General features: G+C 42.2%; 1 protein-coding gene across 1 annotated transcript in view; it reads left to right on the top strand.

Moving 5' to 3' along the window:
* Positions 1-24541, top strand: part of DPT (dermatopontin) — a 62396-nt gene that overhangs the window by 17124 nt on the left and 20731 nt on the right. The window contains exons 2-3 of the mRNA XM_077481672.1: positions 9279-9404; positions 19417-19524. Of these exons, the coding sequence (XP_077337798.1) occupies positions 9279-9404; positions 19417-19524 (234 nt within the window). The remainder of the gene's footprint in view (positions 1-9278; positions 9405-19416; positions 19525-24541) is intronic.

The following is a 24541-nucleotide window of genomic DNA, read 5'->3' as shown; positions in this document are numbered from 1 at the left end:
TATTGTAATTGTGCACATACTTCTTGCACAGCGTCTTCTTTGATAAATATTATGTTCGTTCTCCATAGAAAGGCTTAAACAGTTACGTTATATCGCCCATTAGGATTGTATTTATGTGTAATATAAGTGTTTACATATTCCATTTTTAATGTACTATCAACATATTACAATTTCAAATGGAAAAGGTATGTTGAGTGTTTGCTTCAGTGGACTGGAATTTCGCCACAGAACTGGTTCTCATACACAGAAACAATGTCTCTCTGTCACTTATGTAATCTTGCCAACCGTCTTTGATCACAGAGCTTGCAAGGAGAGTCTGAAACAATTTCCAGGAGTGAAAGCTAGACTAATTCATTTAGTGTGATTATATTGCCAAGAGATGTCAGGAACCAACTGGAAACGTTCTTTGTGTACAAGAGTGGAATAAACAGTGAGGAGACATGGCTGTGCATGGAGGGATACTTTCTGAAAGGAAAGAAATATAGTTCTGCTACAGAAGAAAGGAATATGGTGGTATTTGCAGGATAATGGATGACAGCACAGCTGTATATCACCTAAGCAGAAGTGTCTGTGTAACTGATAGCAGCTAATCCATTCTTTGTTTTCTTTTCCTCTTCTCAAAAATGGCAGCTAGGACCTTATTTGTTGTTATAGCCAACACAGACATTACCTCTTATGCCGTATACATACAGTAAACCATTTTTGTTAAAGTGGCCTTTTTGTCGTTGCCACACAAGTGCATTGATCCTGAAGCATAATTAAACCCAGGAGAAAAAAAAATGATATATTACAGTTTACCAGGCCTTAGAATGTGATGGTTGCCTTAGTTTTCTTTTTGCAAGGTAAAAACATTTTCAAAAGGTACAGAAAATACCTGTTGATCTTGCTCTTTTTTTGAGTTTACCTGGAAGCATAAAACAATGTTATCTTATTTGTGTAATCTACTAATCCTGTCACCTAATGTAGTGGAGATAAACACAGTCCAACATGTCCAAGTCCAGCCTGGGTGTTGGCAGGTGGAACTTGTGATCCCCTTTAATTCTTAGGCCACTCCCTTATTGTGTTACTTCCTCTGAGTTGACCTGGAAGCATAAAACAATGTTATCCTATGCATGTAAACTACTGATCCCATTACCTACCATGTAGTGTGGAGATGAAAAAAGTCCAACACGCTTGAAGTTCAGCTTTGGTGTTGGCAGGTGGAACTTGTGATCCCCTTGAAGGGTAAGTTCACCTTTACAGAAAATCTGTAAGGTGAACTTACACTGGACCCCCTCCCCATCCCTTCGCTCCTGCTGAAGGCAATCACCCACTAGGAGACATCGGATCGCGCCTTTACCGGTACGGGGATTTGAAAACCCTGCACCTTAATCTCCTAAACATACCTCTTAAAGGTACGTATAGGAGGCATTCTAATAAGAACCTGCTTAGCCCATCCTGTCAGCGGGAGAGAAGAAGAGAGAAAGCCACGGGATTTCAAACCCTCGGACTGGTGAAGTGGCAACCTCAGGTACATCCCCCAGGGAGGATGGGGAGGGGGTCCAGTGTAAGTTCACCTTACAGGTTTTCTGTAAAGGTGAACTTACTCTTTAAGGGGATCACAAGTTCCACCTACCAACACCCAGGCTGCACTTACACTTTAAATTCGTAGACCACCCTTATATTGTGTCACTTCCTCTGAGTTGACCTGGAAGCATAAAGAGATGTTATCTTATGTGCATAAACTACTAATCCCATCAACGAATACGTAGTGGAGATGAACAAAGTCCAACAAGTTTGAAATCTAGCAGGTGGAACTTGTGCTCCCCTTTAATTTAATTCTTAGGACACTACCTCATTGTGTTACTTCATCTGGGTAGGCTCCTCCTGTTACCTATAAAAGATTTAGGAGAAGTGTCCAGAGTGTCTTTGAGAACTTTGAGACTTTTTTTTTCCACAGACCACTGCCGCTAGTCTATTTCTTTCCCCCAACTGACCAGCAATATATAGGACCCAACGTCAAATACCCTGACTGCTTCACGCTGTACTGTACCTTACATAGTCCTGAAACTGTACCTGCACACTATACAGTGTTATATGTTAAATATGCTACACCAACGATTTATACCCCACTTTGTAAATATGCCTGACCCCTGTACTCTATACACCATGTTGAAAATACTTCCCACCCTTGTACTCAATACATGTTCTACATACTCCTGGTCCCTGCACTCTATAAGCCATTTGGTAAATACTCCTGACCCCTGCACTCTATACACCATGTTGTACATACTGCTGGCCTCTGCACTCTGTATGCTAAGTTGTACAAAATACTGACCCCTGCTCTCTATACGCTAAGTTGTACATAATTTGACACCTGTACTCTACAGTATATCTCATGTTGTACACAGTCTTAACTCCTGCACTGTGAAGGTTATGTTGTACATACCATACTCTATACACTTTGCTGTACATACATTTGCCCCCTACACGCAATCATAATTATTACTAATCACTATAGTAAAATTACGGCCAGGTGTGAGCTTTCCTATCCCAGGTATCCACTGGACACAGTGGAACTAAGGGATCAGTACTGAGGTTCTGTGATTGTCCAAGGTACCATGTGATCACTGTGACCAATTACAGCGATCACATGCTCACAATGTAAATAATTGTCATGAATGGCAGCCATTTATTATTCATTATTTACTACTGTGATGCTGTGACTGGTCACAGTAATCACGTGGTGTACAAGGCCAATCACAGAAGCCCCTGTACCTTGTGACAGCTGTGACCAATCACAGCATCACAATAGTAAACAAGAGTAAAACATGATTCATGAATAAAAGCCATTCATGACAGTTAAAATTATTACCGTTACAGTGATCATCACTGTAACATGCAATCACAGTGTAAAAAAAAAAAAATACTCATAACCTTCCCAGAGTAGTACAGTGTCACTATGGTGAAACTGCAATACTCTGGTTGCAGTATGTAAAAAAAAATTACATATACAGTATCTCACAAAAGTGAATACACGCCTCACATTTTTGTAAATATTTTATTATATCTTTTCATGTGATAACACTGAAGAAATGACACTTTGCTACAATGTAAAGTAGTGAGTGTACAGCTTGTATAACAGTGTAACTTTGCTGAGCCCTCAAAATAACGCAACCCGGTCTAAACCGCTGGCAACAAAAGCGAGTACACCCCTAAGTGAAAATGTCCAAATTGGGCCCCAAAGTGTCAATACTGTATATTGTGTGGCCACTATTCTTTTCCAGCACTGCCTTAACCCTCTTGGGCATAGAGTTCACCAGAGCTTCACAGGTTGCCACTGGAGTCCTTTTCCACTCCTCCATGATGACATCACGGAGCTGGTGGATGTTATCATCAGTTATCGTTCAGGTTGAGGATGTGGATTGAGGGTTTAGGTCTGGAGACATGCTTGACCAGTCCATCACCTTTACCCTCAGCTTCTTTAGCAAAGCGGTAGTTGTCATGGAGGTGTGTTTGGGGTTTGTTATTATGTTGGAATACTGCCCTGCAACCCAGTCTCTAAAGGGAGGGGATCATGCTTTGCTTAGGATGTCACAGAACATGTTGGCATTCATGGTTCCCTCAATGAACTGTAGCTGCCCAGTGCCGGCAGCACTCATGCAGCCCCAGACATGACACTCCCACCACCATGCTTGACTGTAGGAAAGACACACTTGTCTTTGTACTCCTCACCTGGTTGCCGCCACACACGCTTGACACCATCTGAACCAAATAAGTTTATCTTGGTCTCATCAGACCACAGGACATGGTTACAGTAATCCATGTCCTTGGTCTGTTTGTCTTCAGCAAACTGTTTGCGCTCTTTCTTGTGCAGCATCTTTAGAAGAGGCTTCCTTCTGGGATGACAACCATGCAGACAAATTTGCTGGGAAATGGCTAATTGGGCCCAATTTGAACATGTTTACTTAGTGGTGTACTCACTTTTGTTGCCAGTGGTTTAGACATTAATGGCTGTGTGTTGAGTTATTTTGAGGGGACAGCAAATTTACACTGTTATACAAGCTGTACAATCACTACTTTATATTGTAGCAAAGTGTCATTTCTTCAGTGTTGTCACATGAAAAGATATCATAAAATATTTACAAAAATGTGAGGGCTATACTCACTTTTGTGAGATACTGTATATATATATATATATATATATATATACACACACACACTATATTACGAAAAGTATTGGGACACCTGCCAATTACACACATATAAACGGTGGTAATTAATGGTATCCCAGTCTTAGTCTGTAGGGTTCAATATTGACTTGTTCCACCCTTTGCAGCTATACCAGCTTCAGCTCTTCCGGTAAGGCTGTCCACAAAGTTCAGGAGTGTGTCTATGGGATTGTTTGACCATTCTTCCAGAAGCTCATTTGTGAGGTCAGGCACTGATGTGGGCAAGAAGACCTGGCTCGCAGTCTCTGCTCTAATTCATCCCAAAGGTGTTCTATCCGGTTGAGGTCAGGACTCTGTGCAGGCCAGTTAAGTTCATTATTGGCTTAAATTGATGAAGAAAATTGAATTTTTTACATTTTTTTATTGGGTATGTTTTATAGCAGAGAGTAAAAAAAATATATATTTTCAAAATTGTCGCACTTTTTTTGTTTATAACGCAAAAAATAAAAACCACAGAGGCAATCAAATACCACCAAAAGAAAGCTTTATTTGTGAAAAAAAAAAGGACAAACATTTTATTAGGTAATAGCATTGTACGTGTGCACAATTGTCAATTAAAGTAACGCAGTGCCGTATCGCAAAAAATGTCCTGGTCATGAAGGGAGGTAAACCTTCCAGAGCTGAAGTGATTAAAGCATATGAGATCTCCCCATAAAAAAACATTTGAGGCACTCCCAGCCCCACATATATGCAGGTAGGAACATAAACGCAGGAGTCTGGGTATCTACACATGAAAATGTCGATTACGATACACATATCTTCACGAATGTTGGAGTGAGAGCAATATTTCTAACACCTGATCTCCTCTATACCACTAAACTGATGACCTATGGGAGCTTTCAAAGCACTGTCTATGGAAAATATAGGATATGAAGTTTGTTGTTATTTCACAGGCGTATGCAAATTTTTACATGTTGGGCATCTGTTTACTCATTTTTTTTTTATATTTTACCAACAAATTGGGTAATATATTGCATTTTTGTGCCCTAAAACTAACTTTGGTGTATTTTTTACTGAAATGTTGTGTTTCCTAAACCTTTGCTGTAATATCATGTAACATCGAATTTGAACTACCACTATTTTATTCTCTAGGTTGTCTGCTTTCAGAAAATATATAATGTTTTTGGGGGTTTTATGGATTCTTCAGGCCTAAAATAATTTTTTAAACAAATGCAAAAACAGTTCTGGCAGTGAAAGGGTTAATAGTACTTTACTGATATATTAATACTAATAAATAATAATTAATAATAAATACTGAGCTACATTAATTTGAGTCTTTTATATCGTCCTGAAGTTCAGTGTAAGTAACCCTCAATTTTTAATAACAATATAGCAGTGCAATTTGTGAAAACAGGCGAGACGCTTGAAGATAGAGTGTGATAAAGAGAAAAGATAATTACCGGTACAAAGAATATGGATCCTTCCAGCAGCACCGTTTTTTCTTCTTTTTTTTTTTTTTTGTTTGCTAATTTAATGAAAGCCTCTTTTGTGATTTAGTAAAGTGGAATAATGGGTTGTATTAAAAGGTAGATAAAAAAAAAAAGCAAAGTAAATGTCCAACCCGCATTATCGGGCTGTACTTACATGCAATAAGTAGAGACACTTGGTATCAAGGTGACCTTCCATAGGAGAAAAGAACCGGATATTCCACTTTAGCAACTTTACTCCCATATAAACACAGGCATAAGGTTGAAGTACATATTTTACAGGTACATCAATATTTTACTGGCATAAAATAAAACATTGGTAAAGTATGGTTTTCCTTCTGCATGAGTGTCAGGTTAATTCAGAACAGTAATTTCATAATAAATGAATGGACAACTTCCTGGGAATTATGATCTTTCCATGCACCAGAGCAGTTACTAATTAAGCAATTAAATTGTTTTAACTTGCTTCTTTAGAATGGAGCTTTGACCCTTTGTGAAATGTAATCTGATTAAAGTGACATTTAATCCATTACTGCCATCTAGTGGAAGACAGAGAAATTTCTTAAGCATTACCAATTTCCAGTCTGTTTGTAATCGTTTTCTGTTTTAAAAGCTTATTGGAGGGTCAAATTTCTCCCCTAACACCTAAAGCGTAAGTGACTGGTCAGAGGTTTGCATAATATGAATGTGCAATATTTATTATTTACCACAGTAAAATAAATAGTTTTTAAAATGGAATTATTTAGTCCTGACTGTAACAAATAAAGAAAAAAAAAATGAACAAAACCACTATGCAATCTATTTAAGTGTTTTCTGTTGGTTTTAAATTGTTATATCAATCAAATAAAGAGCCAGCAAATATATGTATGACCAATGAAAGAAAATATTCTCCGATCCCCCCTATCCTCACCGCCATCACCGCCATAATCTTCCAGTTCTGTAGGGGTTATTAGAGCTGATGAACCTGTCATATCTCATCAAGAGTTCTGACTATGCTCATCCTTTGCATCTACCTTCTTCTTTCACAGAAGCTATACTATAACTTCTATAAATGGTGGGCCAATGGATGAAAGGTCAGTCACCTTTATTCATGGATACTTTTTCATTTATAGAAGCTATAGTACAGTTTATATGAATGGAGGAGGTAGGCAGGCACTGAAGACCTGGGTTATAGCACAGTCATTCCTAGAGTACACTCTAATGCTATGTACACACGATAGGATTTTCCGACAACAAAGCCGTGGATTTTTTTTTGAAGCATGTTGGCTCAAACTTGCATTGCATACACACAGTCACACAAATGTTGTCGGAAATTCCGATCAAGAATGCGGTGACGTACAACATGTATGACAAGCTAAGAAAAATGAAGTTCAATAGCCAGTGCGACTCTTCTGCTTGATTCCAAGCATATGTGGACTTTTGTGCGTCGGACTTGTGTACACAGACACGCTTGGAGTCTTGTCAGAAAATTTGAGAACCTGCTCTCAAACAAAAATTCCGACAACAAATGTTCTATGAAGCATACACACAGTTGGACTTTCCGACAACGAGCTCACATCGAACATTTGTTGTCGGAAAATCCTATCGTGTGTACGGCCTGTTACAGCAAAGTACACTGGTTGCAGGAAAATTATTGCAACACTACCCATTACTGCAGTTAAAGAGGAAGTAAACTCTCCCGCTCTGATGCTTCTTTTAATTTAGTCCATTATAATAACTAATTATCAAACTATAGCCACTGTAAAAAATAAAAATAAAAGGTGAAATAAATAAGAATTTTTTTTTTTTAAACACGTCTCGCCGAGCTTGCGTGCAGAAGTGAAAAATGGTGTTCAAACCACACATGTGAGGTATTGCCACGATTGTTAGAGCAAGAGCAATAATTCTAGCCCTAGACCTCCTCTGCAACTCGAAACATGCAACCCGTAGAATTTTTTAAACGTTGCATATGGAGATTTTTAAGGGTAAAAGTTTGTCGCCATTCCATGAGCAGGCGCAACTTTGAAATGTAACATGTTGGGTATCAATTTACTCGGCATAACCTCATCTTTCACAATATAAAAAAAACTGGGCTAACTTTACCGTTGTCTATTTTTTTAATTAAAAAAGTGAAATTTTTCCAACAAAAGGGAGCTTATAAGGCCACTGCGCAAATACAGTGTGACAAAAAGTATTACAACGACCGCCAGTTTATTCCCTAGGGTGTTAGGAAAAAATATATATAATGTTTGGGGGGTTCTAAGTAATTTTCTAGCAAAATAATTGAATTTAACTTGTAAACAAGTTTGGAAAATAGGCCCGGTCTTAAAGTGGTTAAAGAAAGGCTTAACAAACACTTTAACCCCTTGCCGACCAGCTGGCATCATTATACGCAGAAAAGGGATAGCAGGCGCGTGCACGCCCCCAATGCACATCGGGGGTGACAATGCTGGTGGACGATGGTTGCGATGACCGCCCGCCACGAGTGATCGTGAGCAGGAGACACAGAGCAGGGATGAGTGTGTGTAAACACACACTTCCCTGTTCTGAGAGGAGTGACAGATCGTGTGTTCCTATCAGCTAGGAACCAAGATCCGTCACTTCCTCTAGTAAGTCCCATCCCCCTTCAGTTAGAATCACCTCCCAGGGAACACAATTAACCCCTTGATCGCCCCCTAGTGTTAACCCCTTCACTGTCAGTAACATTTTTACAGTAATCAATGCATTTTTATAGCACTGATCGCTGTAGAAATGCCAATGGTCCCAAAAATGTGTCAAAATTGTCCGATGTGTCTGCCATAATGTCGCAGTCATGATAAAAATCACAGATCACCGCCATTACCAGTAAAAAAAAAAAATGAATAATAAAAATGTTATAAATCTATCCCCTATTTTGTAGACGCTATAACTTTTGTGCAAACCAATCAATATACGCTTATTGCAATTTTTTTTTTTTTTTTTACCAAACATATGTAGAAGACTACATATCGACCTAAACTGAGGAAAAATTCGCTTTTTTAAAAATAAATTGGGGATATTTAGTATAGAAAAAAGTACAAAATATAATTTTTTTCAAAATAGCTCTTCTTTTTTTTTTTTCGCGCAAAAAATAGAGACAACAGAGGTGATCAAATACCACCAAAAGAAAGCTCTATTTGTGGGGAAAAAAGTACGCCAATTTTGTTTCAGTTAAATCGACGCATGGCTGAATCGCAAAAAATGGCCCGTTCATTCAGCATCCAAATCTTCCGAGGCTGAAGTGGTTAAGAAAGAACTGTTTGCCCAGAGTTCCACTTTAGGTATACTATACTAGTATCTCCAAAAGAGCAACCCCTAATATTTTACCCTAATATGCAGCCTTACAATTTTGCTCTTTAATACTTCCGAAACAAATATTTTAATGGATGTGCTTACTCATAAGGCACCCCTTTAATCCTACCCCTTACCTGAATCCTTACCTCTAACTTAAATATTGGGTATTTCTGGGCTGGGATCATTACTGAAAGCACCCACTATCTGTCTTCCATAAAACTAAAATACTGAATAGCTGGTTTAGAATTGTGAAGTGTTAGTATGAATGTTATAACGTTATCTCTATGTGGCAGAAAAAAAAAAGGAAAAAAATGACTGTATTTATTATCCTGTTATTTTTCATTTTCAGGTATCAGACCTGTTCTAACAATGGCTTGGTGGCAGGAATTCAGAGTCAGTACTTTGATTCAGTACTGGACAGGGAATGGCAATTTTACTGCTGCCGTTACAGTAAAAGATGTTCGTATGCCTGCTGGTAAGTACAAATAAATTTAGAAATCTTTTTCACAAACATTTAATACACTGCAGACTTGCTGAGAGCAGTGAAAGGTTCAGATTTTTAGGTCAGTGAGATCTGTTTATAGAGGACAAAGACGAACAAAATGCCTCTATATATTTGTGAGTTTTTGGAGGCACTAAAAGTAAAGATATAAGCGAGCACTTAGAGGAAGAAGCAGCTTGCACAAAAATGGCGACACAGCAACCTTATATCAAAATAACGCAAAAACAATGTGCAGCATTCCAATATAAAGTGCAACAGATTAACATATGAATACAATAAAAAATTAACTATAAATAATAAAGCACATGAATCACTGAAACATTAAATTACATCAACCAATATGGTGTGCTACAATATACATAGACCATCTATCACAAAGTGATCTTTAAAGTGATAGTGCTCTATAATTGTCAATCGATTCATAAAGTCCCCAAATCCACATAAGAGAATCCTGGAAAAATAATGTCCCCCAGTGTGAAAAATGCCTCCATTCTGTCACCAGAAGTGCAGTGTTCCTCCACCTATATGCACTCACTAGAAAGGTATTAAAAACATTAGCATGTAATCACAGCCTTTTCTGCGAGCACATGGAATCCACCTTTGAACTCCCACTTCAGATCGCCAGAATGGGGTCTAAGAAGGCCATCGATCTGAGACCCAGAATTGGTGGCGTGATGTCAGCATGTAAGGCCCCACCCAATCCGTTTTGTTTGCATGCACATTCTCAGGGTATACACCTAATTGGTTACTTACACAATTCCCCGAGATAGACTAGGGATAGACCAGGCCTGAGAGTAAGTGGGTCGGTGTGGGGCTTTACTGTTGCACTGAACTGCCCTTAAAAATTTGCTCCCACTCTGCACATCCTCAGGGTATATACCTAATTGGTTACTTACACAATTCCCCAGAGATAGACCAGGGATAGACCAGGCCTGAGAGTATGTAGGTCGTTGTGGGGCTTTACTGTTGCACTGGCCTCCCTTAAACAATTGCTCCCACTCTGTCTGCATTTAGTCACACTCACTATCACATGGAGGCAACTCTTGTACTAAGCAAATATCCTCATAGCAGCCAAACATTGTGCATACCTTCACAGAATGTTTTCTGTGCCACAAAGAAAGTATTGTCCCAAATCAGTGGTAGAATTAGTCCCAAATGCAGGGATAATGTCCAGAAACTAACTGCAGAAGATTAACAGTGCTGATATGCAACAAATGATGAAAAAGGTAAAACGGTATTTTATTAAAAGAAAACATGACAATTGTTTATGATACACAATAATTTAGCAAACAAAATGTCAAAGTTAGAGTTTACATTTACTTTAAGGCCTCATACACACGGACGTTTTAAAAAATGGGCTGTAAAGCTAGTACAGATGGCAGGAAAAATGCAGCGCTAAAAACTCGATTTTTCCACATTTTGCATTGAATTCAATGCACATTAAGCATCGCTAGCTTTCAGCCGCGTTTTTCTGTCTCTATTCAAAAACAATGGATCCCTATGGGAGCCCATTGATTTGAATAGAAGTCGTACCAGAAGTCGGATCAAGATGATCCGACTTGCGGTGCGACTTGTGTGCTGAGAATCTTGAAGGGGAACCCTGAGGAAATTTTTTAAAAAATTGCGTGAGGTTCCCCCCAGGACAATACGAGGCCCTACAGTCTGGTATGGATCCTAAGGGGAACCCCCGCACCGAAAAAAGATGGCGTGGGGGTCTCCCCCACGATCCATACCAGACCCTTATCCGAGCACGCATCCCAGCCGGTCAGGAAAGAGGGTGGGGATGAGCGAGTGCCCCCCCTCCTGAGCCATACCAAGCCGCATGCCCTCAACATGGGGGGTCCCACCCCAAAGCACCTTGTCCCCATGTTGATGAGGACAAGGGCCTCTTCCTGACAACCCTGGCCATTGGTTGTTGGGGTCTGTGGGCAGGAATCCCCTTTATTTAGGGGGCCCCCAGATCCCGGCCCCCCACCCTATGTGAATGAGTAACCTGGGGGAAAAGTGTCAATAAAAAAAAACAACACAGGTTATTAAAGTAATTTATTAGGCAGCTCCGGGGGTCTTCTTCCGACTTTGGGGGTCTCTTCTGGGATCTTCTCCCGCTCTCCGGTTCTTCTACCAGGCTCTTCTGCTATCTTCTTCCAGATCTTTTACTAGCCCGGTCTTCTCCACCGCCTTCTCTCTTCTCATGTTGACACGACGCTCTCTCCCGATGTAATGCAGTGTACGCTGGCGCAACGATTTATATAGGCATGGGGCGGGGTCACCGGGTGACATCACCCGGTGACCACGCCCCATGCCTATATAAATCGTTGCGCCCCGCGTACACTGCATTACATCAGGAGAGAGCATCATGTCAACATTAGAAGAGAGAAGACAGAAGAGAGAAGACAATGGCGGCGGAGAAGACCGGGCCAACGCTAGCAAAAGAGCTGGAAGAAGATAGTGGAGGAGCCCGGCATAAGAACCGGAGAGTGGGAGAAGACACCGGAAGAGACCCCAGAAGTCGGAAGAAGACCTCCGGAGCTGCCTAATAAATTACTTTTAAAACCTGTGTTTTTCTTTTTTTTTTAATTACACTTTTCCCCAGGTGAATGAGTAGGGGTACGATGTACCCCTTAACCATTCACATACGGCGGGGGGCCAGGATCTGGGGTCCCCCTTATTAAAGGGGGCTCCCGGATTCCGATAAGCCCCCCACCCGCAGACCCCGACAACCAACGGCCAGGGTTGTCGGGAAGAGGCCCTTGTCCTCATCAACATGGGGACAAGGTGCTTTGGGGCGGGAGGGCCGCAGGGCGCCCCCCTGCCCTAAAGCACCCACCCCCCCGTGTTGAGGGCATGCAGCCTGGTACGGCTCGGGGGGCGCTCGCTCGTCCCTACCCACTATCCTGACCGGCTGGGCTGCATGCTCGGATAAGGGTCTGGTATGGTTCATGGGGGTTCCCCTTAAGATCCATACCAGACCGAAGGGCCTGGTATTGTCTTAGGGGGGAACCTCACGCAATTTTTTTTACATTTCCACAGGGGTTCCCCTTCAAGGTTCTCAGCACACAAGTCGCACCGCAAGTCGGATCATCTTGATCTGACTTCTGGTACAACTTCTATTCAAATCAATGGGCTCCCATAGGGAGCCACTGGTTTTGAATAGAGACAGAAACGCCAGACAAGGCTTAACACAGCGTTAAGCCTCGTTAATTCGCGTTTAACACCTTTTGCCGACGTCTGATGTTTTTACAGCTCTAACGCTGGAGCCTCAGAATGCACTGGTCCTGGGTTTTTTTTACAGCCTAAAAATTCCTATGCCATTTGCAGCTCAAAAACGCCATGGTGTGTATGAGCCCGTTGAATAACATGGAGGGGTGTTCTTAAGCAGCAAAAAAAGCCGCTGTAAAAATGTCTGTGTGTATGAGGCCTAAGCAGACTGCCAGCAAAGTAGAGTTTGCCTACTAGTCTACTTCTTGATTCTAAAGCTGACCATACACACATAGATTTCATAGACTGAAAGAAAATAACAGTTTTCTCCAACCATACTAAATAGTGTGGATTGGTGCATTTCCTGCTGCGGCTATTGTATTCTGACAGCCATTGCTGCTGGTTGTCAAGGTCACCAAACAGTGCCTGCATCTGACAGTGGAAAGGCCAACCAATGAGCAAATTTCGACTGGTTCATCAGCAACAAGGTGAAAGGTATTCTGTGTGTGGCCAGCTTAAGTGTACCAAGGCAGAGCAGGGTTCAGTCTATTTGTCCCCAGCCAAATCTTGAGAGGCTATGACCACCAGCCTAGTTTATGTGATGCTAAGATTATCGTGTTAACTATGGAGAGAGGAGAGGGTTTCAAAGTTGGAGGGGGGTTTTGAGGATGTTTATGTAGCACTGACTCCCGTAGGAGCTGCTGGTTTTATTGAGCTTACCATTACCTTCTTATTTACTTCTCCGTCTAGGGGTTCCCATAGTAGATGGCCCAAAGAATGTGGAAACTGACACTGAATCTTCTTTTGGGTTATTTATTTGTAACAGAAACAGAGTCTTTCAATAAAGGGTAGAGGGTTAGGAATGAGTTCAGGTACATAGATTGCAAACGTAATGGAAGTCCTTAGAGAAAATCCGGAGAATAAAGATGTTTCAAAGCTGGATTTAAAAACCCTGGGATATACCTCCTCTCACTAGGCCCAGCAGCCAGTAGGGTGCTTGACAAAGTCTCTGCCACAGACTTGTGATGTTGAGCGTTACTGAGGGATGTAGATAAATTTAAAGAGCTAACATACGGTACCAGGTTCTCTCAGCCAATCCGGCGATACCATATGAGTGTTCACCCAGGTTGCATCCTTCAACTAAGCCTCCAGGCTCCTTTAGAGAAGCTAGCCTTGCGCACGGCCTTCTCCTGAAGAGTCCTCCCCTGGGGTTCTTCAGTTGCTGGGCCTCTCCCTTCAGATGAGACGGCACCGGACCACCCTTGGATCAGTAGGCCCCGAAATCCAGTCAGGCCTGTCCCTGTAGTTGCGTCTCCTCGGGCCAGCCAACCCCGAGAATCAGGATGCATGGTTCCGCACCCCCAAGAGTCAGGAGGACCACCAGAACCAAAAAGACAGAAAATAAAATATGGAAACCCAGAATCACGTGGCGTCGGGAACCTTAAATAGCACCCCCAGAATGCACAGCAGGAAAACACTCCTACTGGGCTGGTTTCGAGAGAACTAGTGGCATTCAATGCACCCAGCTAGACTGCGTTTCTACTCTTGCCGGCGGTGACAGCGACACCTGCGGTCAAGGAGAGCCCAGTGCAACCCAGCTGGACTGGTACTGAAACCAGGAATCGTCCTGAAACCAAATTAACTTTTCAAAAAAACATAGCGTCTGCTCCTCAGGAGCCAGCGCTACATTTAAAAGCCAAGGAAGTTGGCTTAAAAGGACAGAAAATATACATCAAGCTTTGCTAGTGAGTCCACACCTATTTTTGTCAGCTGACCCTGTTACAATTACACAAGCTCTGAATACAAATACTCAATGCCCTTTTAAAATGATTATTTATTTACCCCTTGTTTCGCTTTAGAATGTCAGTATATAATGAGACATCTTATTTTGAAGTGGCTCATCTCCACCACATACGTATGTAACGGCCATTTGGAGAAAAAGATATTGTGCCTAAGGTCTACCCAAAGACCCTCCTAAGAAGAAGAAAATGATGTTGCTTTGAATGTCTGACCTGTTCACTACAGGTCAAACCATTGTTGGTGTAGCTTTACCCCTGCAAGGGCTGCTGGTAACTGGCTCCCGTATTACTGCACAGCCAGGCAACACACATTTTCCACTTACACTCCTACACAAGAAATCCGTCCCTGGGCTTGTTTTTGTTGTTTTTATTAGGGATAACAACTTGGATGGGGAAGAGGGGTTATGGGATGCCCAACTTGACTGAAGCAACTGAGGCAGACAACTTCCATCCTATGTACAAAGAAAAGATCCTGGACAGTTCTCTTTCCTGGACACAATAATTCTTTAAGGATCAGTGGCAAAAGTCCCTTGTGGACAAGGAGCTCTTAGTCCCCTTTGGAAAATAGTGTAGTACCCTGATGCTACACTATTAGAGGGTGCTATATTGGCTTTGCTGAAAAGCAGTTACATTATTTTACACTTTTAATTGATTTAGTGAGGAATGGCCAGGGGGAACAGAGCCTAGTCCTATATTGCACTGGGGCTTCATTCACATAATATTAAAGAGGAAGTAAACCCTGATGAGTTTACTTCCTCTTTCATTCCCTGTAAAGGCAAAGCATAATGGACTACTATGCATCGCATAGTAGTCCATTATGTGTCACTTACCTGACACAGGAGCCAGCGAAGTCACCGCTGTCCCCTGTAGTTCCGAGCGTCCATCTTCTTGGTGGGTCTCTGTGGGTCTCGCTGCTCCGGCGCTGTGATTCGCCGGAGCAGCGATGACGTCACTCCCGCGCATGCGCACGGAAGCCGAGACTCGCGGCATTGCCGTCATCGACAGGCATTCCTTGTAAATGATGGTTTCTTCTATTGTTTCTAATTATGACCTATTCTTTGGATGTACTCAACAACACACCAACACACCGACATACCAACGGTGATAAATGGGCTTTATTGAAACTGGCAAAAAGCCTTTAAGGAAAGAGGTGGTTAACACAAAAAACAATACTCAAATACAGTGGTCCAACGGTGGCAATACAACACAGTAGCATGGAGAGGTAAATTGAGTTAGTGTTCAATCTCCTTTATAGAATGTAAAGGGCCTTGCCAAAGTACATTGGGCAAATGGAGAAGGACACTGCAAAAATCAATATAAGCAATCAACATAGCACATACCTTTTAAAACATATTGCAAAAAAATGGCTAGCTACTGGGGCTTAACTGCTATCTTTGGACCCCAACTAGCTACTGATCAGTGGGGAGAATGCTCATCACTCTGACATCTGTCTTTCTGGGTGCAGTCTGACCTCGGGTGGCTGGTCCTTCAGACAGGATGGAGGCAGATGAAGAGTAGACAACTCTGTCCCTAATAGCCTTGGCAATGCAAGCCAGTGATGCTCTGAGCCTCCTTCTCAATCCAGCACCTTCCTGTGGCTTGTGTCCTGGGATTCCTCACACTTTTCCCCCATGGCACACTGCGCTCTCCAGCTCCTATTCTAGCCTTCTCACCACTGCACAACCTGCACAATGCATCTCCCAGCCTCACTCTCTGACTGGCAGATGCGCCTTGACTCTGGTGGGTGGGCTTAAATTCCACCAGCCAATCAAATTCCACCCTGGCTACTGAGGCAATGCAAAGTTCTCCAGTCCCTTTCATCTTTCTGTACGAGTGGGGCGATGTATCGTGTGGTTGTAATGCTCAACTGGTTGGCTTAAAAAGCTTGCTAGCCATGGCTACATCCCTCTTTGTCATAATAATAAATTAATATTTATTTTTTAACAAACACATACAACACCTAGCAAAAGGAAACATGTACTGAAACACGTATGTAAGATATGTTCTATACATGATTAATTAAGATTATAACACATTTAGCTGTGTGTGTTATCTAGCCCACCTCTGAATCAGGTGTTTTTCATGAAAAATGTTAAGGGAGATCTTTAGTCACAGCATACACTTTCATTTTATAACATAAGCATTGTAATAGCAATACAAACAATAGTTATTTTTGACAATCAAATATAAGCTTAAGTGAAAGCTTCTTTTCTGATCATTGCTTTGGTTTACTTTTAATTTGTAAGGACTACTTATCCATGGTATATTGCTGCCTGCAATCAGTGCTTCCTGTCCTGACTCCATGGGGTTTATTTACTAAAGGCAAATACACTTTGCACTGAAAGTGCACTTGGAAGTAAAGTCATGGTAGATCTGAGGGGGATATGCAAGGAAAATAAAAAACAGCATTTTAGCTTGCACATGATTGGATGATAAAATCAGCAGAGCTTCCACTCATTTCAGATCTACCCCTTAGATTTAGAGTCACTGCACTTTCAGTGCACTTTCAAGTGCACTTACAGTGCAAAGTGGATTTAACCTTTCGTAAATAACCCCCCATCTCCTGAAATTTTTTTTTCCATTTTTTTCTTCACCTCCTAAAGTCCAGAAGGTAGACTTTGTGAAATTTGACACAGCAATATATATATGCAAAGCGTAATGAATACTGTATGTGGCACAGCATTCAAGGAAGTAAATGTACATGATTCTTCAAAGGTTTTTATAACTTTAGGATCATTCAGATTAAGAGGTGTAGGCTAGAAATAATTGAAATTCAATGTGGAAAAGGATATATGACTTATAATTATGACCATGGAAACACTTTGAAAGAGCCCCAGGAAACTAATGGAGAACAGCGGCGCTCATCTGAGTGCAGTATATTAAAATGATTAATGACAAATTTATTAGGATAAAACAGTTAAATAAGAAATAACTCACAGGGTAAGGGTTAAAATGGCTAGTCACAAGGGGAGGCTCGCTGTGTAGTCCTGATCCAGATAGCCGGCAGTGTGGTCTGCTGCTGCTGTCTCGCTAGCTGCAGGGGTTTCCAAGGCTCTGAGTCAAGCTGGCAGTTGTCTCCCTGTCGGCTGTGACATCACTGGATGTGGGGTACAAGGCCAGCAGGCGCGATCAGAGCTTGCGTGTTCCTTCTTTAGGCTGTGATAAGGAGTCCCCTTGCGATTAGCCATTTTAACCCTTACCCTGTGAGTTAATTGTTATTTTAATTTTTTATCTTAATAAATTCATCAGTAATCATTTTAATATACTGCACTCAGATCAGTGCTGCTTTTCTCCACATTATATATCTACAGAGCTGCTTCCTCTTCCACAGCTGGCTGCACCTCTAGAGCGCTATATACATCTTTAACCCATCAAACGTGTTCCTAGCCCATTCAAGCCTGAACTGAACTTTCCAGGATCCAAGCTACCCCCAACCACTGGATTTTTTTTCTCATAATCCCCTTTACCTATAGTTTATAGGTAAAGAGAACGTAAGATGGGACTTTTACGGTGCTTATATACAATTTATACAGAAAAAAGTGTATGAAAATTTTATTTAATAAAAACATTTAAGTTTATTGAGTACAATTAAAATAGCACACATAGTGCATTATCGAACAATTTACACATGTTTAGGGGGTCCTGGAAACAGAGAATTGGGGTACTTGCAACAATTCATCCCGACATGTTTCGCAATAGCTTCTTTAGGGGATGTACAAGCGAATAATGATAAATAATATCAAAAAAGAAAAATTAATGACAATAAATAGTTAATATTGGCTAATGTCACACAATTCATTGCATGATATATAAAAATAAATAACGTATAATTAAGCTTTCCCTCTAAAAATTCCAAGGAACGCTTACCCCTTGCCAGATCAACCCTCAAATGCACGGAGCATCCGCCTCAGTGTGTTAAAAAGCGTGTATGACCTTGCACCCAATGTCGGCCTCTCAACATAGGGGGGCACAGACGGAGGTAAGTCTGGACAATAATATAAATTATATTTTATTTAGTATAAGATAATAAAAGGGAAAAAGAGAAAAGGCATATATAACAGTATTTTTCTAAAATATAATTATAATGAGGGCCATGTATAAATCAGATGGATAGACTATAATATCCTCACTAATGAGGAAAGGGCAAAAAAAAGCCTCTACAAAGGTGGGATATAAATAGTAAAAACATAGCTAGTGGGCAGTTAACAGCATGCTGTAAGTATCAGCTGAACATACATATAAGTTATTTACAAAATATCAACAGCGTTCCGGCAGTACTTACTAATAGATGACTTTGTATCAAAATGAACTGTAGCAACTGGTGTTGAGAGGGAACACAGAGTTTTATCAACTGTGCTATAGGTGCACTGCTCAAAAAATCTGTGTCTCCACCTATGTGTCAGAGACACATTCAACATATACCTGGGAGAGATATGGGAATATAACCCAATATAAGTATAATAAAAAATAAATAAATAACAATATGTCCTGTAGAAACAGTAATTTAGTAAGCAATGAAAGGTCTAGGGAGCTTACCAAGTTCAGTTCTGCCATCAAATGTGCACACGGTCTCTCCGTGTCTAAAATCAGCAAAGTAAAGCCAGACTTTTATACCTCCGTCCACTGAGCCGGTGACGTCAGACGCCGGCTCGGTGGATGGAGGTACAAAATATATAAATAAACCCCTTTACCTATAGTTTTGTTTCCCTCACATCCGTCTCTCTCTCCAAGCGCCCCCCCCCCCCCCCCCCCCAGAAAACTAGAGCTGTTGCTTAAATCTCACCACTTGCTGGCTTCAATTCATAAATTATATTATATTCATATTATATACATACTATATATGTGCACGTTTTAAAATGACCTGGTTTAAAGATAAAAAATGTATAGGTCTAAACAACATAAATACTAGAGACCGTATATACTAAAAAAAAACACATACATTCTCATATTTTTTTATTAAAATTTTTGAATAATATTTTATTTTTCAGGCTGACACAAGAATATCCTGCACATTATGGAGAAGAGGTGGACATGGTTCTGTATTCTCATGGCTACTACATCAGAGGGGCAACCACAACCTTTTCTGGAGTGGAGAGGTTAGATCAGTCTCTTACACACTATTCCAATAATACCTTTTTGTAATTTATAAATCACAGTAAAACAAAAAACTATCTTGTTTACTGTCCAGGTATTTACTAAGACAAGTGCAAGGAGCTGTGATACAATGGGTACTACAAATGATCTGATAATATTCATCACCTTAAGTCAGACATTGTCATGGAATACAGTTATGCCACGTACACATGATCAGACTATCCGGTGGACTTAGTCTGGTGGACAAACCGCCGGTAAAGTCCGCCGGACTTTCCGAACAAGTGGACCTGCCCACACACGACCGGACTTTTCCAGCAGACTAGCATCCTCTGGGACTGTGACACCATAATGGGCGGGGACATCACCCAGTGACCCCGCCCATTGTCCCTATATAAGTCGCCGCGCAACACGTCCCTGTCATTACGGCCAGAGACAGCGACGAGTCAACATCTCAAGGAAGAAGGAGAGAAGAACAGAAGGTGGCGACAGAAGACCGGGCCACCACCAGTAAAAGAGCTGGAAGAAGGAGCGCAGGCCCAGCAAGAAGAACCGAAGAGGGGGACAAGACCTCCGAAGTCGGAAGAAGAGGCAGAGCCGGCGACAGAGGACCGGGCCACCGCTAGTAAAAGAGCTAAAGGAAGAAAGCGGAGGCCCAGCAAGAAGAACTGAAGAGGGGGATAAGACCCCCGAAGTCGGAAGAAGACCCCCGGGGCGGCGACGAAGAAGAAAGCCAGGCTCCTCCGCTAGTAAAAGAGCTAGCAGAAGATAGCGGAGGAGTCAGGCGAGAAGACCCCCGGAGCTTTGCATTAAATTATTTTTAACCCTTGTGTGTTGTGTTTTATTTACATTTTGTTCACAGGTGAATGGGTAGGGGTACATTGTACCCCATACTCATTCACATAGGGTGGAGGGCCGGTATCTGGGGGTCCCCTTATTAAAGGGGGCTCCCGGATTCCAATAAGCCCCCCGCCCGCAGACCCCGACAACCAATGGCCAGGGTTGTCGGGAAGAGGCCCTTGTCCTCATCAACATGGGGACAAGGTGCTTTGGGTTGGGGGGCCGCAGCACCCCCCCATGTTGAGGGCACGCTCGGATAAGGGTCTGATATGGACCTTGGGGGGACCCCCACGCCGTTTTTTTGGCATAGGGCTTCCCCTTTAAGTCCATACCAAGTGACGGGGCCAGCGACGTGTCAACCTCCATGTGCGGGAAAGTCTGTTCATTTCAAAAGTCCGGCGGACTAGCACACACACTGCCAGAATGTCCACCGGACTAGCAGTCCGGCGGACAATTTTTGAGTCAAAACTACTTTCTAAGTCCGTCTGAACTTTTGGGGACTTTTGTCCGCCAGATAGTTTGATCGTGTGTACGAGGCATTACTGATTGATAGATCTACTACTTTCCTGGTATAAAACACATAAACACTTCCAGCACAAATAGTTCTTCCTCAGAGTCTACTTGGGCAGTGGATCATCAAAAGCAATGGAATAACATCATTCTTTCATATATACTTCGCCAAATGTGCCCTTCTCAGATCTGGGAAATATAGTAGACAGCTGCAAAAGAGCACACAGAAGGACGCATACGCTTAGTGCATTACCGAAGGTTCATTGCATGACTTGACAAATTTACTTTGAATTTAGGAGCAAGCTAAAAAAGTTAGGAGACAGTTTTTTAAATCAGCTGCCTGGCACTGGGAACTGTACTTCCAGGGCCGGGCAAAAGAAAATGCATACTCTGGGTGCCAGGCCCAAACTAGGACAAAAAATAAGCCTGGGCATTTTAGACTGAGCAGCCCCTTTATTCACGCAAATAGAGGTTTCTTTTGGTGGTATTTAATTACCAATGGGTTTTTATTTTTTGCTAAACAAACAAAAAAATACAGAAAATTTTAAAAAAAAAGTTAAATTTTTTTAATTTTTAGGTTCTGCTATAACATTTTGCAAATAAGTAATTTTTCTCTGTCACAGATGGGTGCTGATGGGGCTGCACTGATGGGCCCTGATGAGGTGGCACTGATGGGCACTGGTAGGCTGCACTGATGGGCCCTGATGAGGCGGCACTGATGGGCACTGGTAGGCTGCACTGATAGGCGGCACTGATGGGAACTGATGGGGCTGCACTGATGATCAGTGCTCTAACTATCTGTGTACATGTCCCTTGTACTGCTGATAACTGGCAAGTTTGTTTACATTGTGATCAGCTGTGATTGGACACAACTGATCACATTGTAAAGGGCCGCTGTGATTGGCCCTTTACCGCCAGATGTGTGCCCCTGGGGGCGTGCAGGGGACATGATTTCTGGGAAGACTTCCATGCATGCCCCCTCGGAACAACAGATTCTCACAGTTTTTTGGCTATAGCGCGGTAATGAAGTGGATGGCTGACACTGATGCAGGCTGCTAACAAATGCCCAGGCGCCAGGACGCAATTCCTAGGGGCCATGGCGACCTGGTGCCTGGGATTTGTCAAGCCCTGGTTTATTGTATCAAACAAAACATACAGACAAACATTCTTGGCCTGTCATAGACACTGAATTACCCGGTATATGATGAATTACCCAATATATGGTCAAAAATTGTGCACACTTACTCAACACACTTTTTTGAGCTTGTTGGACAACTAATTCCCAAACCACAGACATAAATAAGGAGGCTCTCCCTTCTATGCAACTAAGCCAGTCTTAAGTTTTATTGGAAAGTCTCTCAACATCATTCTAAAGTATGTCTGTGGGCATGTGTGCCAATTTAGCCAAATAAGCATATGTTATGTGAGGTCAGGTACTGATGCTGGACAAGAAGGCTTGACCCGCAATTGACCAGCCAATTCATGCAAAAGGTGTTCAGCATGAGTACTCAGGTTCTTTCCCACTAAACCATATCTTTATGGGCTTGGTTTTGTGTAGAGGGCAAAGAAAGGAGCCTTCCATAAACTGTTGCACAAGGTTGTAAGTGCACAATTGTTTAAATGACTTTGTATGCTGCAGTATAAACAGTACCTAAATCTGATCTTGATAATTTGAAGCAGTGTCCACATATTTTTGACCATAGAGTGTAGGTGTGATGGTCAGGTGTCTAATAGGGATGAGATTCAGGTTCAGAGCCACCTTGGGGTTTAGGTGGCTCAGTCAAGCCAGAGGCAGGAGAGAACAGGCAGGGAGCAGCTACAAATGGAAAATATGCAGCAGCTGGAGCTTAATGCGAAGTAGTCTCCTGTGCCGTAGTGTATTTAGGTTTTGTTCTGCCCTAGGCCAGACTAAACTCATGCACCCCCTAATTTAAATATGACACACCCCTTCCTGCCAAGGCCACACCCCTTGCTGTTTAAGACCCGCCCTGAAATTTTCACGCTTTGGACACTAGTTCTGAGGGCCTGGAGTGGACAATGGTTTCCCTTAATTTGCATAGATTTCCTCTCACTTCTTGTTTGGCTATGGGGCAGGAAGTGAAGGGAACTCTCTGCAATGGGACAGGGATGGTAAAAAGTAAACTGACAGGGGTTGAAACCTTCCCTTACTCCATCCAAAATGTAAAAAAAAGTGTTGCCTATATTTCTTCTTTAAGCACCAATTTTTGATAATTTTATGGAGAGGACTAAAAAGATATAATCATGCCAATGGTGCAGCAGAAAACATATAGCACAGTGAGGAAGGTTTGTGGTCCAGGATGATAGGACAGTCAAAATTAGAAGCAGTGCCCCCCCCCCCCCCCACAGTTGTGGAATGCAAGCCGCCCGCATATCGGAAGCAATGAGGCCACTTTATGGGAGCGCTAGACTAATTTGTCTCTCAGCCCAGTCCATCCTATAACAATGGCGCTACATTAACAGTGTAGTGCAAGCCGACGGGGACTCTTTCCGTGCTGCCGCCTGCAAAGTGTTGCCCTAGGCCTGGGCCTTGTTGGCCTAGGCCAGGATGCAGCGTTTCTCCAGTGAGGAAGAGGTGGTGGGGATAAGGCAGCAGACCAGATGAAGGTACCATAGAGGGGAGAAGAGGAAACTCAAAAAAAGGCAAATAGATCACTGAGGGAAAAAGTTGTTGAACAGCAGGCGCACCCTGCTGAGAAGAGCAGACAACATCCTTCCAAATGTTTCTGGTGGCACTGCCCCAAGGCACAGGTCACTGTTTCCCCAGTCAGGAGGTCAGTCCAGCCTCCTTTGCAGTGTGTTTTTTTCCTGTGTGTACTGCCATCAATAGGTACATAGGTTGGACTTAATGGACTTGTGTCTTTTTTCAACCTCACCTACTATGTAACTATATGTAATAGTTTTGGGAACTGCAACTTCAGTTGCTTGGATACTATTGTGATTCACAAGCACATGTCTCAGAAACATAGAGATCAGTGGAAGTAGCACCTGACAAGACAGGCTCCTCAATTTTCCAATCCTGTGGGCAAACAAAAAAAAATGTTGCACAAGCATGCCTTCTGGGCATTGCTCTTATACAAACTGGTGCAAACAGCCCTTTTCCACCAGTTAATGGTCATGGTCTGCACTTTCCCAGGATGCAGATAACCAGTTGCCATTACTTTTCCCAGAGGGCTGGCCCTTCCATGTTCTAATGGTGGAAAAAGTGGTCACTGGACAGCACTTTTGAGAATGGGGTGCACATGGGCACAGACACCTGGTCCGGTAAGTAAGGGTAGCAATGTTATAAATCATTTATTGCACACTGGATTAAATTTATGGTGCCTGAGAATGGGATAGATACCATAACACTAAACTTTGTGATGCCAACTTTGATGGGAGCTGGTGAGATCACTGTGAACTCTACCCCTTTGTCCTCATTGAACCTATTGCCATGTACCTGGTAGAGGCTGAGGGCCAAGCTAATGAGAGGGTTTCCCTTATACCTCCTCTCAGGATGATGAGTGTCATGGGTGCTGCAATAGATCTGGGCACAGCTTTTTGTTTTAGATACTGCTGAGGGGTTGGAGAGGTTCGGATCAGATCTTTGCAGAACGCTGGAATGCAGATTGGGAACGAGAACATACAGGAACTGTCATCAAGCCAAGCAGGAGT

The sequence above is a fragment of the Lithobates pipiens genome, unplaced genomic scaffold, assembly GCF_037356315.1.
Source record: "Lithobates pipiens isolate NorthernLeopardFrog02 unplaced genomic scaffold, aLitPip1_a1.2 Scaffold_16, whole genome shotgun sequence".
Taxonomy (NCBI): Eukaryota; Metazoa; Chordata; class Amphibia; order Anura; family Ranidae; genus Lithobates; species Lithobates pipiens.
This window is presented reverse-complemented; position numbering and strand designations above follow the sequence as displayed.